At 36.0% G+C, this 16,427-nt stretch overlaps 1 protein-coding gene across 11 annotated transcripts in view; it reads left to right on the forward strand.

Moving 5' to 3' along the window:
* The window catches only part of LOC106067740 (phospholipase ABHD3-like), a 101,860-nt gene that overhangs the window by 31,747 nt on the left and 53,686 nt on the right, over positions 1-16,427 (forward strand). For 9 of the 11 annotated variants that reach the window (XM_056005408.1, XM_056005406.1, XM_056005407.1 and 6 more), the window contains exon 2: positions 3,914-4,063. The exons of the other annotated variants lie outside the window; for them this stretch is intronic. In XM_056005408.1, the coding sequence (XP_055861383.1) occupies positions 3,944-4,063 (120 nt within the window). In that variant the 5' untranslated portion in view covers positions 3,914-3,943. The remainder of the gene's footprint in view (positions 1-3,913; positions 4,064-16,427) is intronic. 11 annotated transcript variants of the gene reach the window in all.

The raw sequence follows: 16,427 nt of genomic DNA on the forward strand, positions 1-16,427 counted from the left end.
GATTTATATCTACACTCTCTAATCGGCAAAAAATATTCCATTCTCAACTAACAGTCATCTCAAATAAAAGTAACAATATTGTAATGTTGACTTTCTACTTTCTAGGAACTATAATCTAGATCTAATTAGAGGGCTTCTATTCGACTCAAAACCAATATTGCAAACAGCCCGCGAAAAATTAAGGCCAGGAGAGAGTCAGCACGTACGAAAAAACCCATGGGAATCCCAGTGCGCCGCTTTTTTTTATTTTTCAAGTTTTATAGTTAACCCCCCCCCCCCCCAAAGTTTTTAAAGAATAATGGAATCATTAGAATTTAAATAAAATATTTAAGTAATTTTTTTAAAATTATTAATCTAAAAATATAACAAGGGAAGTACAAATTGCTAAATTAGTTCGGTTAAGATAAGGAGGGTTCGTTCGGTTTGGTTCGTACCGAGCAGTTTCAAAGTTCGGGTTCGGTTCTGTCATAAGTGAGTTTCGAGTTTGGTTTGTTCAGTTCGGGTTCGGTTCGTTTCCCATCTCTAATTTTAAGATATTAAGTTGATTTCAACAACTTTTTTCAAATCCAGATGAATTCTTGATGTCTTTTTATATTCCAATATCGGACTTTATTTCAATACAATTAGTCGTAAATAGTTGACAACAAAAGAATACAGTTTTTGCTATGAAGTGACTAAATCGTCCCCATTAGGAAGCAATGGAAGCATCAGAATCATTCTTGGCACTAGCCAAGAAGAAAAATCCCCTAAAATACTCAAGTATATGATTTGACAGTCACATTGTTACATTTCCTTTATCTAGAGCTTCATTAACAGAAAAATGAAATTACATCACATCTTCAGAAATCTCAATGACCACTTTTTTACTTTCCGATTCTACTAAATTTACATTAATTGCATGTGAGATTTCAATAATATTTTATGCTGGAAGAATGTTGTCGTTTTTTAACCAGGGACTATAGGTTGGCGTCCTGATATTATGGTACTCATTACAAATTAGATTTCGATAAATACATATTTAACAAGATTACAAAGAGAGTTTGTGTTGTCACACAAACTCAGAGGCGGCCCCAGTCGGATCTGTGTCGGATCTGCATATTTGCAAGGAATGATATTCAAGACGTGATTTTGATTTGATTGTTAAAAGTAATAATGTTTTAAAGATTCATTTGGCGTTGTAAAAAATGGACGACAGAGGATGGTATCAAGCAGGGTATGAAACCGGGACCGTCGAGATAATCAGTCCTGCGCGGCAACCGCACGACCAGGCCATGCTCTTAACCTAATTACAAACTGGTTACAAACTAATAGCCTATTATTGATAAAGAGATATATTACACATTACGTAATGACAACTACTGGATATGTACAATATGTCAGAAGAGCGATTTTAGATAATCATTTGGTATTGAGCATTTTCATTTAAATGGAACTAGAATGAAGATGTAGATCTACCAAAATTAATCTTCTGATTTAGCACTCTCAATATCTATATCTACTAGATCTAGATCTAAAATATAAATTTGGGATAATGTAGATGTAATTTAGATAAGATTTATGTAAAAAACAACAACAAACAATTAGATAATCTTTTAATAGACTGAATGCAATATTACATTTAAAAATAGTAGATTAGTTTTAGTATTTTATAACAATGTAATATATTGATCTAGACATTTAGAAATAAAAATCTACACTTTAAGTCTAGAAATTCAAATTATAGATCTTGATCTAGTCTAAATCATGGCAGCCTACTCGTGTGGTTTGCGCGCTGGACTGTTGTTTTGTCGATGGTCCCAGGTTCAAACCCTGCCTGCTCCCATCCCATGTCGTCCTGCGAGAGGTTTGGACTTCAACTCTGAAGGAACATCCGGAACATGTAAAACAACAAACATTCTAAACTAGACCAAGAAATTCTAGATCTAGAATCTACAATGATTTTAATTAGAATATAAATCTAAATCTAGTTTAAAAATCTAGCTCTAGTGTAAAAGAAATCTAGATCTAGTGTAAAAAAAATCTAGATTAGATCTAAATCTAGCTTATGTTTTTAAAAAATACGAGTCAGATTACCAGGTTTATTAAACATTACTATACTGAGTTGTATTAGCATTCATTTGAAGAATTTAATCCATATGACTTTAAAGGAAAAAAATCCACTACGTCACACGGCCTAGTTAGACTAAAATTGTCATCTATACGAGCAGCTTGTCGAGTGTTCATAGATAGTTTTTTTTTAGCCTTACATTTAAAAAAAATATTTATATGACGTCAAAGGAAAAAAAATTCCATTATGTCACATGGCCTAGTTAGACAAAAAATGTCTTCTATACGAGCAGCTTCTCGAGGGTTCATAGACATTGGTGCACCAAGTGAGTTTTTTTAGCATTTCATTTAAAGAATTAACTCCATATGACGTCGAAGGAAAAAATCCACTACGTCACACAGCCTAGTTAAAAAATGTCATCTATACGAACAGCTTTTTGAGGGTTCATAGAGTGATTTCTTTTAGCATTTCATTTAATGGGTTAGTTAGACTAAATATGTATGTATGTATATATATATATATAAGGATTAAAGACACATTTTTTTTGTTTTGTCTGTCAGTCTGTCTGTCGCATTAGTTTTAAGTTTCTATTATAGATTGTTCCGGATGTTTATATATTTTTAGGGAGAGAAAATAAGAATTCCAGATTATTCAAATACAGTTAATTAAATTTGTGGGATGGTCTCTTATGAAAATTAGATGTACCATAGCCTTATGGAGAGATTTTCAAACCATACTTTGGTGTTAGGAAGTTGTTTTCCTTAAAAATCGGAACGTAATATTAATGCTAATTAGATTTTCTAACGTTTTAGCTAGAAAGTTAAATGTAGTGTAAGAGAGAAATGCGATTTTACATAAATAGAGTTTTAAAAATTCGGAACAGCCAATTTTCATAAATGAGAAAATTATTTGTTTTATTTATTAGAAGAGAGATTTCAGACAGTTATTGGCAGTATTAGATTTTGCATATAAAATTCAGAACATTTTTGGTGGCGATTTGTAAGAAAATTAAGGTAATATAGGTCGATTTCTTTTTTCAAAACAAATCCGGAACATTCTTTACCAATTAAACAACTTATGTTTCAGCAAGAAAATTAACTGTAAAATAAGTCCAAAAAGTGATTTTCAATAAACGTTTCCAGTAAATTGCTTTCTTATTTTAAAATCCTGAACAACCTATTGTCGATATTTTTGAAAAAAATAAAGTCATTTGACATAATTTTTTTAAATTTAAAAATTCGGATCAATTGATATTGATAAATAAACTATAGTGACGTATTGTCGAAGAATATAAGTGTAATATTAGTCAATTAAGCGATTTTAAACAATCATTTGACATAATTTATTTTTTTTAAAACAATATCCAGAACAACTTTATAGTTAATGAAATATTAGTCAGTATAGATATATATGTCAGACATACAACTACAAGATAAACCTCTGTTTATATGCATATATATGCATAATATAAAATGAATATATATATTTCACCTTTAATTCTTAGTGTGTTGAACTATTGCGACACCACACATGATCTGTCAACTGTCTTTCTCTATTCATATATGTCTTTTTGCCCTGGAAAGAATCAATAAGCCAGTCCATTCTATAATGGTGTCTTCCCATAGTTTTGTCTGCCTTTTCTTCTTTTTCCTAGTACTGTTCCCTCAAGGAAGAACTCTGCAAGCCCTAAGGATCTTGTGATATGTCTATAAAATTTTAAGTTTGCAGGTTTTTTTTTTTTTACAGTGGTCAGCATGTCATCATGGGGCCCAATTATATATGGTAATAATATGGAAGATGTATGTAGGAAATGAATTCATTAAATGTTGTACAGACTAATAAAAAACAAACAATGTTTTATTTCAGTCCAGGCTGTAAAAAATATTGGCAATTATAATGTCTCAATTAGTATTTAAAGACTTTTGTATTCATTGGATTTTTGACCATCCTTGGTATGCCATCAGTGGATGTTTTGCAAGCTTCTACACAGTTTACTATTTGGCTTTTATTGTCAAGGTGAGTTTAATACCTTTTTTTGATCAATTGTCTTTTAAGACTGAAGGAACCATATATAATCATAAATAAATAAATAAATAAATGCTGTATGTACAACGATTATATATGGCACAATCAACGCTGAACTTCTGACTCAAAAGTCATAACGACAATAGAATAATTTGAATTCTTCTATGTGATAACTACTACAGGATTAATAAATTCTTCTGGCAAACTTTTGACCTCTGCCATGATACTAACCAACGTGCAGCAATCAAAACAACTCTTTAACAGTTATATGGCACCAAACTAGAACTACAGACGAAAGTTCTACGTCACTACTTAGCCTCTCACAACAAGAAAAATTCATGCTCATTTTACAGTCTTGATCTTCAACTCAGATCGCCTTCTATATCAAGTAATTGTTTTACATATTGCCTAAACAAGTCATCATCATCTTTCCTTAGCGTTCCTTATGGAACATAGGGCCTCCGTAAAAACATGCCACTCTCAACATCATCATCATCATCACTCCTTTGAGTTCCTCATGGAACATAGGGCCTCGACAAAAACACGCCACTCTCCACAATCTTTTGCTAGTTTTTTGAGGGTTTCCCAGCTCTTCCCGGTCTTCTCTGCTTCTTCAAGTACACTGCGTCGCCATGTTCTTTTTGGTCTTCCTCTGCGTCTTGTTCCCTGAGGGTTCCACTCTAAGGCCTGCCTAGCTCTGTTGCTGGTATCTTTTCTAAGGGTGTGACCAATCCATCTCCACTTACTCTCTAAGATCTGCACTTCTATATTTTTCTGTTCACTCATCTCCCACAGTTTGGTGTTTTCTACTTTGTCATACCAGTGTATTTTTAGGATATTTCTCAGGCATCTGTTGATGAAGGTCTGTATTTTTTGTGTGTGTGGCTTCAGTTGTTCTCCATGTTTCAGAACCATACAGTAGGACAGCCTTGACATTAGAGTTAAAGATTCTTAGTTTAGTCTTGTTTGAGATGTGAGGAGATTTCCAGGTTGGTTTTAGCTGTGTAAATGTCTGACGCGCTAGATTTATACGGCGTTTAATGTCTTCATCTGTTCCACCTGATATACTGACTACACTCCCAAGGTATATAAAATTGTATACTTGGTCTATTGTCTGAGAATCCAGTACTATGTCTCCAATTTGTTTATTGTTTAAAGTACTTTAGATTTTTGATGGTTTATTTTGTGGCCTACTCTTTTTCCTAGTTCGCTTAAAGCTGTGACCTTTTCTTGCATATTCTGTAGTCTGTGTGATAATAGGGCTATGTCATCAGCGAATTCCAGATCTTCCAGCTTTTGTGTGAGATTCCTTTCCCTGCGTTAGAGTAGGCTTCTTTTGAGACCCAATCCAATACTTGAAGGAACAGGAGTGGTGAAAGAAGACATCCTTGTTTGACTCCTGTTGTGACTGGAAATTCCTCTGACAGCTTGCCACAGTGGGTTTCTTGGCAGGTGAAACCATCATAAAGGTTTTTGATTATGGTTATTATTTTATTGAGATCCCATAATGTCTCATTACAGTCCAGATAGATTCTCTGTCGACACTATCAAAAGCTTTTTCAAAGTCGACAAAAGTTGCCATATGACACATTGTTCTACAATTATTCTGAGTGTAGCTATTTGGTCAGCACAAGATCTCCCTTTTCTGAATCCGGCCTGTTCTTCCCTTAGGTGTTCATCGCATGCTCCCTTTATTCTGTTTAGTAGGATTCTGCTGAAAATCTTGCTTGGTACTTAAAAAAAAAGTGATGCCTCGCCATTTCTCACATTGTGATAGATCTCTTTGGTATTTTTATTAGCAAGCCTTTTTTCCCACTCACCCGGAGTTGTTTCTGTTAACGAAATTTTGTTGAATAGTTTGTACATTTGGTCAACTATTTCACTTCCTCCTTCTTTTAGGACTTCGGGTGGTATGTTGTAAATTCCAGCAGCACTCTCAACGGTGTCTTGATAATTTTTTAATGGCTCTTTCCTGTCCTCTCGGCTTCACCTAGTACACCGCGTCGCCACATTCTTTTTGGTATTCCTCTACGTTTTGTGCCCTGGGGGTTCCATTCTAAGGCCTGTCTAGCTCTGTTGTTGGTATCTTTTCTAAACAAGTGGAGATCTACTATCACCTACAAGTGCAGTGATGGGAATTTTCCGAAAATTTTCGGAATTCTGAAATTTTCATCTGATCCATTTTTTTCAGAAAAAAGGTCTGATATTCTTCACAATATTTCTCTGACAAAAAACTCCGAATTATTTTTCCGGATTTTTTTTTTTTGTTTTAAATCCGATTTTTATTAGCGGCCCCCGAAAGGGGAAAAGACGCTAATAGTTTTGTGCGAAATGTCTGTCCGTCCGTCCCGTTTAGATCTCGTAAACTAGAAAAGATATTGAAAATCCGACATCACAATATTTTATTCAAAGTTCTGATGGAACGGCTACTTTTTTTTTGATGAAAGCGAAAAATCTAATTTTTAAAATCAGTTATGCAAGCAGTTTTTTAAAGAGAAAAAGCTAATTAGTATGCATTATAAGTTAGACCTAAATTAAAACGAATAGTAATCTTGTAAACTTCATTTTCGTAAATTTTTTCTTTATTGCGATATTTTTTTATTTTTTTTTAGGATTCGAATAAGAGATTGGGCCTTTTCAAAACAATTAGATCAATTATAAGACATCAGTTAGGCCAGGAGAGGCGCGGTAGCTGAGCGGTAAAGCGCTTGGCTTCTGAACCGGGGGCCCCGGGTTCAAATCCTGGTGAAGACTGGGATTTTCAACTTCGGAATCCTTAGGCGCCTCTGAGTCCACCCAGCTCCAATGGGTACCTGATATTAGTTGAGGAAAAGTAAATGCGTTTGACATCTATAGGTCATTAATTATTAGTGGGGTTCTTGGCGAAGCCCCGACGCCAAAAGAGTTTTCTTGCATTTTTCACTGCATAAACGCATTTTCCTGATATCTACAGCTCATTATTTATCAGTGGGGTTCGTGGCGAAGCCCCGACGCCTAAAGCAATTTCTTGCATTTTTCACGGCTGAAACGCATTCTACTGACATCTACAGCTCATTATTTATCAGTGGGGTTCGGGGCGAAGCCCCGACGCCAAAAACAATTTCTTGCGTTTTTCACGGCTGAAACGCATTCTCCTGATATCTACAGCTCATTATTTATCAGTGGGGTTCGTGGCGAAGCCCCGACGCCTAAAGCAATTTCTTGCATTCTTCACTGCAGAAACGCATTCTCCTGACATCTACAGCTTATTATTCATCAGTAAGGTACGGGGCGAAACCTCGACGGTAAAAGCGTTTTCTGGCATTCTTTACTGCAGTAACGCATTCTCCTGACCTACAGCTCATTATTCATTCTATTATAAAGGACCTTTTGAAAAATGTGGAAAAATATTCTAATATGAATTTATAGTCCCTTAATACATTTCAAACAAAACTGATTTGTTCTTTGAAAAGATAAGATACCCCACATATTTAGATTAAGGCTTTGAGGATCGCCGCCGAAAAAAAAACCATCGATTAATAATATTCAATAAAATTCAATCATAAATTGTAAGTTATAGTCCTAAATTTATTTAACTAGAAAAATATGAGATAGAGTAAAGGTTGGAAAAATTAGACTAGGAAAAGATTATCTGGCTTTTGAACTCATCTCAACCGTGACTGTTATATTGAAAAATTTCGTTTGAATTATAACTTTTCCAAAGCAACGTCTTTCTTAAAATAGTTATGATAAATTCATGTGAAATTACACAAACTCTGTCTGGAAAGGGGAAGGGCGGTAAAATTAAAAGGAATAATCCTCGCTCCTTTTTATAATTTCTGCTAATGATTGCATTTCGCATTAAAGAATAGGGGTTGGGCGACTCGATATAAGAATTTACTTTATATAAATTATATTAGTGACAGATTTTTTTTAAATTTTGTAATTTCTTACTACAATACAAAAAGAAAAAGTATTGGTTTGTCCGATGGGGGGAAGGTAATTGCATGTATCGCCCTTCCACCTGTTTATATTATATAGATATTCGACTAATTTTGTTCACATACTATGATTTTTCAATAAAAGTAGGACCGCCACCCCCACTCAAAGGGTTTAGATGGGAAGGGCAGTAGAGGTATTCGCTCCTCCCCTTCCAATCGGCCAACAGGTGAACGACATAATATAAAGACGGGTTAAAATACCAATAACAAGTTTTAATCATATAGATATTTAATTGATTCTGTTAGCAATCTGTGATATCTACAAGTAAATAGGACCGCCCCCCCACTCGAAAGTTTATGGTGGTGGGGGGGGCGGATTGATGCCATCGCCCCCTCCTGACTCTACCAAATCGCCCCTACCGGCCCCCCCCCCTGGATCCGCCAGTGCTTGCACCTATCCTTTGATCTGCTGTACCGTTGGGGCACTACACAAGATCTGTCAACCTTCTTTCTCCATTCTTATCTCTCATTTAATTTCATTTGGATGTTCTTTCTGAAAATATTGAAGCCTGCCTGGGTGGACCACTTCGGGGGCCGATTTTGAGTTTGTGTTTCCACACAAACTGTCTTTGTAATCTTGTTATTTTTTCATTTTTAGAAAAATGCATACTAATTATTGATTTGTTTTGTACATGCGTTCATCCGACATCAGTCTATTTACATATATGTAGTTCTAATTCTTGTTTTCCTTAATGTAGGTAGTTCGATATCCGCGTATAAACACCAGAAGTAGTGTTACATTTTTTTCATACACAATCTGTAGGTAGTTCAATAAAAATTTCAAACTCACAATACGTTAATAAAACCTATATGGTTGAAAAGGGCTTGAAAAAATATTTCAAACCATAGTAAATTTATTATTTTATGACAATTGTTATTTGCGAAGGGAAAAGTCTTTAATTTTGTGACCCATCTAGCCCACCGGAAAAAAGGTCAAGACTATTGAAGTGTTTTGGTTCTAGATGATTCTATGAATAGATACGGTATAAAAAGTGGGGTATTAGCTTGGGACTAGGGGGAGAGCTAGAAAGTTAGATCTAGTAGTGACTAGTTTGAAAGTAAAGAGTTATTTAATTTTATTGATCATTTGTATCCTGTATCTACTTTATATATGAACTGTACATACCTACATTTATTGTTTCCAGTTTGAGTTTAAAAGGATTAAACTCTTTAAAAAAAAGTATATCGGCACTTTGTCACTTCATTGTTTCTTTGAGTGTTATATATATTATAAGGAATAGAAATTGGCTTCAAATGGCTGAAATTGTTATTGAAGATTCTAAACAACTTGTGGACATGTTCATTATTGACAATGTTCTTACAAACAGTACTGATGTACTCTTTACATTATTGAAAGAAAAAAAAATTAGAAATGTAAATCAATTCATAAATGCTATGGGTAATTTCAAGGACTCACATCCAAACAAAGAAATGGATAAATGAAATGTACATTTTTCAGTCGACATTACACAAGACAAGTACAAAGAAGAAAACAAAGTTTACCACCACAACCGAGACATTCTCTATCTCATAATGCTTCAACTAAAAGATTCAGTGCTTGCATTGCAGTAAAACAAACCATTTAGCAAAATATTGTTTTTACAGAAATAATCCTCAAGGTCGTTATTAAAATAACCAAAGGCCACAACACAACAAATACTTCTCATCAATCCAGAAGACATGAATCTCCTTAAGTCCTAATGCTCAGAATAGAAATATAGGTAGGTAATTAGAAAGAGAACACTCACTTGGAGCCTTACTCAATAATAAAGGAAAATTATTCCTTTATCCAGCATTGGTGAATAATGTTGAAACAATATGCCTAAGAGATACTGGGGCATCCATTTTAATTGTTTCTAAAGAATGGTACTACCTGAGCAGTACCGTACTGTTACGATCATCAATAGTGATAGATGTTACAATCAAACTCGATGTCAAGATGTCACGTTGAAGCACAATCAATGATCGTAATTGCCGAGGATATTGAAATCGTCTTTTAATAAGATGATCGTTTAGAAGTAGCTAGATCCAGTTGATAGGATGATCATCTAGAAGTTGCCAGTTGATAAGAGGATCATCTAGAAGTTGCTAATCGCTAAGTCGATCTAAGTATATTATTATATTCAATGAAGAAACTTCTCCTCGTCTAAAACAAATACTTTAATTCAGAACTTGGAAAAGCTATTCACAAATAATTACAATGGTTAAATGTACTTGAATAGAATAAACGATCTACACAATAATATAATTATGTTTTCTTTCTTGAGTTCTAACACATGTTCTTTCTAACAAGTTCCTAACGACACTGGCGTCAATCCAGAATCTTCCCGGGCTCTAGAGCGTAATCACGTGACTAACATCTCTACACTGCAAGGCCAACCAATAAATGCAGCTCAAAGTACAATAAATAATATTTCTAACCAAACACATTCACTCCAAAACATACGTTTGTTGCGTGATGGAATTCCCCGAGCTAACTGAAGTTCTGGCTGGTAACCTTGGGCGGCTAAATATAGATACAGTGTACGTGACATATTACCCCCCGCTTTCTTAAGCATTTGTATGGTAATAGAAATGCGTATAAAATAATACATGTAAAATGTCATCATTTTGAAATAAAAAAAAATAATTATGACATTATAACTCATTTGGTTAGTACTAATGTGAAAATGTACACATCTAAAACCATTACATATGAAAAATAAAAAATGTTTGAGATACTACAAGATGATTATAGTTGCACAGTAAGTTGCAATACGTAAGCAATGAATAATTACAGTTGTAGTCATGATTTATAAAAAAAATTGTGTAATATCCTCAAACATAACAAGTTGCTATACACTTGATGTCACATTCGAAATGAAATAAGACTATAATGAAATATGATAAAGATGAGCATCTTTTCTTAGAAGGTACTTTGGATCTGTAATAAACATATTACAAACTTAACAATCTGATAATAAAATATCTGTGAAGAGAAAATGTAATGACGAAACTAAGTAATTAACTATATACATCTGGACAGTGTGTCAGCGAATACATTCAAGCGACCTGGTATTGTCTTGACATCAAACTGAGTTGTAGACTCCAACGTGTTAATCGTCCGTTTGCCATCTTCTTCGAATTCAGAAAAGCTAGTGGTGCATGGTCTGTAAGTAGTGTAAAGTGTGCACCCAATAAATATTTGGTGAATTTGGAAATGGCCCAGACAATGGCCAGACATTCACGTTCAATAGTGGAGTATCTAGTTTCGGCTGGTGAGAGTTTCCTGCTGTTAAAAAATACAGGATGTAAAGTCACTTGGTAATCCTGCATTAAACATGCTCCTATGGCTGATGAAGATGCGTCGGTGGCGAGATGAAAAGGCTTTTCTCGGTTCGGAAGTTTGAGTATACTGTCTCTGGAAAATGTTGCTTTGATATTCTCAATTGTGTCATGTAGTTCCGTAGACCATGGAATCTTGATAGGTTGACCTTTCTTTGTGAGGTTGGTCAATGTTGATGTGAGTGCTATGTAATTAGGAATAAATGTTCTGTAAAAATTACACAGTCCCAGAATGCTTCTAACTTGCTTCTTAGTGGTGGGAACTTTGATGTCTAAAATGCGTTTGATGATATCATCTTGTGGTCTAAGTGAATTGTAGCTAACTCTATGACTAAGGAAAGATTTTTCAGTCGTTGCCAATTCAACTTTGCTGGATTTTATCGTGAAGCCGTATTGTTGTATTATGTTGAATACTTCATGTAATCCTTTCATGTGTTCATTCCATGTTTTATGGAATATGAAAATGTCATCTATGTAAGATACTGTGTCTTTTTGTTGGTTCAGTATTCTGTGTATAGCTCTGTTAAAAGTGCTGCTGGCGTTGACCAATCCGAATGGCATGTAGTTGAACTGGAATAGTCCGAAAGCTGTTGTAAAGGCTGTAGAAGGTTTGGATTCTTCCTTCATAGGAATCTGGTAATAACCGCGAGCACGTTGCCCTGCCTCATCGTGGCGCTCGCGTGGAAACGACCATTAGAGGAAGTGGTTAGGCTAAATGGGTAGCAACACAAGACTCCCGTGGGGATGCCCACGGGTAGACGAGAGTCAACCCATTGCACGGGCGGAGTTGTAAAAAAGCCCCCACAAACACGTCCCACATCCATGCGCTGTTCCTCAAAGGGACTGTTACATAAATGGCGGGTCTCGCACAGCTAGCTTGGTACAACGAAGGAAAATGGCGGAGGCTCCCGGTGCCCTCGGCGTTCGGCCATGTGCAGCCAAGCATGCGTCGGGGGCCAAAGGCATTGGAAACAGCAATGTTTTATATAGGCATTGACTCGGGTCTCTCTCAAACAGAACTGTGTTCTCACAGGTTTTTTTTTTTTTTTACTGTTTGGCGTCCAAACAGGTTTTTTTTTCAAACTTAGAGCTCGAAGAGCCTTCGGCTCAGCTCTTGGACATCAACAAGGTAATAACCTCTAGATAATCTAGTTTGGTGAAAAATCTTGCCTCTGAAAATTGTGTCATAAGATCTTCAGGGTTAGGCATGGGATATGAATCGAGGCGAGTTATTTTGTTTAATTGTCTGAAATCGACACACATTCTTGGAGTTGATGCTTGTTTACGTTTGACAAGTACTATTGGAGCAGCATACGGTGAATTAGAATTTTCTATGATGCCTTGTTCTAAAAGTTGATTAATTTCTTGTTGAAGAAAATCTCTGTAGTGTATTGGTAAAGGATAAGGTCTTGATTTTGTAGGCTTGGAATCTGTGAGTATGATTTCATGCTCGACAATAGAAGTTTTTCCTGGAACATCTGCGAATATTTCTGAATGTTCTTTGAGAATGTTTGTCAATTCTTTTTGTCTTTGAGGTGATAATTTATCAACTTTGATATCATGCCAAAATTCAGTTTGCTTCGGCGGTGTATCTGGCATTATGAAATCATTGTAATCAGCCATATCGTTTTCATCTTCTTCTGAGTACTGAGAATGGAACTTGCCATTTGATAAATAGCTTGTTGTTCTTGTCTGGTAACAATAAACATACTTTGTCTCCTGGTTCAAATTGTCTGAGTTTTCTGGTTTTGTTGACTCTAGCTTGAGTATTTCTGTTTGCTTTATCTGTGGCCTCTTTAGCTTGTTCACATGCTGATATGACAAAGTTCTTGGTATATGAGGCTTGCTGACGTGCTGTTTCTGTCTCTGATGAGTTTGAATCTGGTTGAATTGTGGATTCATTGATATTTGCATTGTTACATTGGCTATCTTGTTTGTCGTATAAATTGTCTCTGTATAGTGCAGCACTAACGGATAGTGTTCTTGAATTCTTGTATAAGACTTGAGATATAGAGTCTTTGTGGTTAAGGATGGACATGTGGGAGATGGGGATGGACTTGTGATAGGTAAGGGTGGGCATTCAGTGAGTAGGGATGTCCATGTTGGCTTGCTTATTAACTTCGTGGCTTGACTAAATTGTATTGTATTGCCTATGCGACGTTTCATTTGGCAAACATGGCAAGAGTTTACATACTTCTTGACATCTGTGGTGATGCTTGGCCAATAGAATTCTTGAAGGATTCTTTTCTTCATTCTGGTGACACCCATATGACCTGCATGTGGAAGATTATGTCCTGTTGCCAATATTTCTCTTCTGTATCTTAGAGGTACAAGTACTTGTTGTATTGTTTCGTTTTTATTGTGACTGTTCTTCATAAGAATACCATTCTGAAAATATGGTTCATCTGTGAATTTTGATTGTTTGTTTGCTTGCGCCTTCTTATAAAGTCTTTGCAATGACGAATCGATCTTCTGTTCATATTTGAATTCATCATGTTGGAATTGTGGCAGTACATCGTCATTCTCAGGTAATGCTCTGATCACTGGTTCTGTTTCATTTTGAATGGTCTGTACTTGTGTCTTAGGTATTGATTCATTTTGGCTTGCTCGTTTGGATTCAATATGTTCTTTTGGTTTGGTCATTGATCTGGTTACTACTGCATAACATTCTTGATTTCGTTCAATGTTATTTGCCCACTCTAAAAGTTCTTGTGGGGTGCAGTCTCTGACTCCTTCAATGTTGCCAATGATTAAGTCTACTGGTAAGTCGCGGACCACTAAAGAATGGCGTCTTAATGTGTATTATGGCTTCTGGTAGACTGCTGACAGTGCCATTGAATGCTGTGGCTTGAACTGATTTGCCTGTTAGTTGGTTTTGCTTGACAAAACGTTTCTTGATTAATATAGATATGCTTCCGGTGTCACGTAGCACCTGTACTTTTTGATTTCCTACCAAACCTGGATTGAATTTAAGACCATTTGTTTTTGCTATGACAGTCATGGTTGAATGTTCCGCTCTATCATTTCTGGTAGAAAAGTTCTTCTTATATACATATCGTGGTCTAGAGTCTTGAGAGTGGCTTCTGTAACGAGGTCTTTCATTATATCTTTGATTTCTTGTAGATTGCTTGCCATGGTATGGATTGCTGGCGTTGAACTGTTTTCTTCTGCATTCATGAACTTGATATGACAATGTGAACATTCAATAATCTTGGTACGGCATTGAGAAGCAAAATGTCTTATGTTGTTGCATCTGTTGCAAATTATTTTGTCATATTTTGTATTCTGTGAATTTCTTTTGTCTTGTGAAAAACAGACAAAGTTTTCGTCTGCTGCTGGTTTGACTGGCTTGTTTGAATAAGCAGATTTATATTGTCTGATGATTTTGGTTAACGTTGGAATATCAGAAGGACTTCTTTCAATTATATAAGATTGGATGTCTTCTGAATGAGCATGCGTGATATTGTCAATGATGATATATTGTCTGATAGCTTGATAAGTGTTTTACACTTTAGCAAGAGATATCCATCTGTCGAACCACATGGTCATGTTGGAAACGAAAATTTGAGGATCGTCTTCTTGTGTTGGTCTTGAGTTATAGAATTTCTTTCTGTAATTGTCTGAGGTTGCACCGTACTGGCGTAATAAAGCTTCCTTGATATCATGATAGTCACTGCGATCGTTGACTGACAACTGCGAACAAATGTCAACTGCTTTTCCTGTCAGTAAACTAAGGAGGGAACTTGACCACTGGTCTTCTAGTAAGCCAGACGTTGTTGCTAATTCCTCAAATCTAATAAGGTATGAGTCCATGTAGTCTGTAGACTCATTGAATGAATGAATCTTTGACATGAGTTTATATCGATCAAAGACATTAGAACTTGCTTGAGTAGTGTTGTCTTCTGTTGATTTTGGATCTGTCTTAAGTTTATTTTCCTCATGTTGCATTTTCAATTTTTCTCCATGGATAACTGGCACTATTACATGTATTGTGATGGACTAACATATTGCTCCATTAATAATAGAAATATTCCCAATGTTATACCTGATAACGGGTTCCAAAGGACTGTCAATGATGGGGGTGAAAGTGATGATAAGCTCCCACTTTCCAAGAAATGCTCCCAAGGCTTGCGTCTCTAATAAATGCCTCTGACAGTCAAATCCAGCTCCTGGCCTTCACGTGTGATTTTTCCAAAAATCCGGTGCAACCTGTTCTTACAAACTGACAGGAGAAGGGATAAAAAGCGGAACACTGGTGCCTCAAAACCAGTTTAGCTTTGTGGTGATGGGGCATGTCAGCCTAAATAACTCAACCCATCTATGAGAAGGAAAACTCTGACTCCAAACCTCCACTTTGTGGCGATACTCCCCCGTGTGGGTATCGGGGCTTGGAAATGACCAAGAGTAACAAATAACCCCGCTGCCTTTCCACTTGCATTTCACTAAGCGAATATTAGTGGACCTTCCCCCCCCCCTCTAGGTGCTTTTTGACGGAGGTCTGGATTGCACTATTCCAGACGGAGGTCTATGTCTCACTACATTCTACTACTGGATATAAACCCGTCATTAAGCTTTTTCTCGACCTGGTAAATGTGAAAGCATGAAGGGGCCTGGATTCAGGATGTGACGCTTCCACAGGACATACCCAGGGCACAGTCCACCTTAAGCTTTCTACTGTAGAATAGTTTCATTTGGAGAGCTCTGTGGATAGTGAAGAATGGACCATTGGCCAAATCCCACCTTGTCCCATGGATATTCCGGTTACAGTCTTAAGACTCAGATGTTCTTTTGTCAGTATTGGAGAAAATTGCCAAGACCGAAAAAATGCGGGAATTATATATTTAAAAAAAAGCCTGAGGAAATACCCTGCCTACACTAAATGCCAAGGAATTTTACGAAACACAGTCTGCAAAAGAGCTCACAGCTCAGCAGCAATAACGCTGGCTAGAAGAAGAAAAAGAAGAATACCTGATAATAGTGATAACATTTTTCTACAGTGGCTGAATACTAAAAAAGCAAATAATGTGAGATTACATCATGGACAAAGATTA

This window comes from Biomphalaria glabrata, chromosome 12, assembly GCF_947242115.1.
Source record: "Biomphalaria glabrata chromosome 12, xgBioGlab47.1, whole genome shotgun sequence".
Lineage (NCBI taxonomy): Eukaryota > Metazoa > Mollusca > Gastropoda > Planorbidae > Biomphalaria > Biomphalaria glabrata.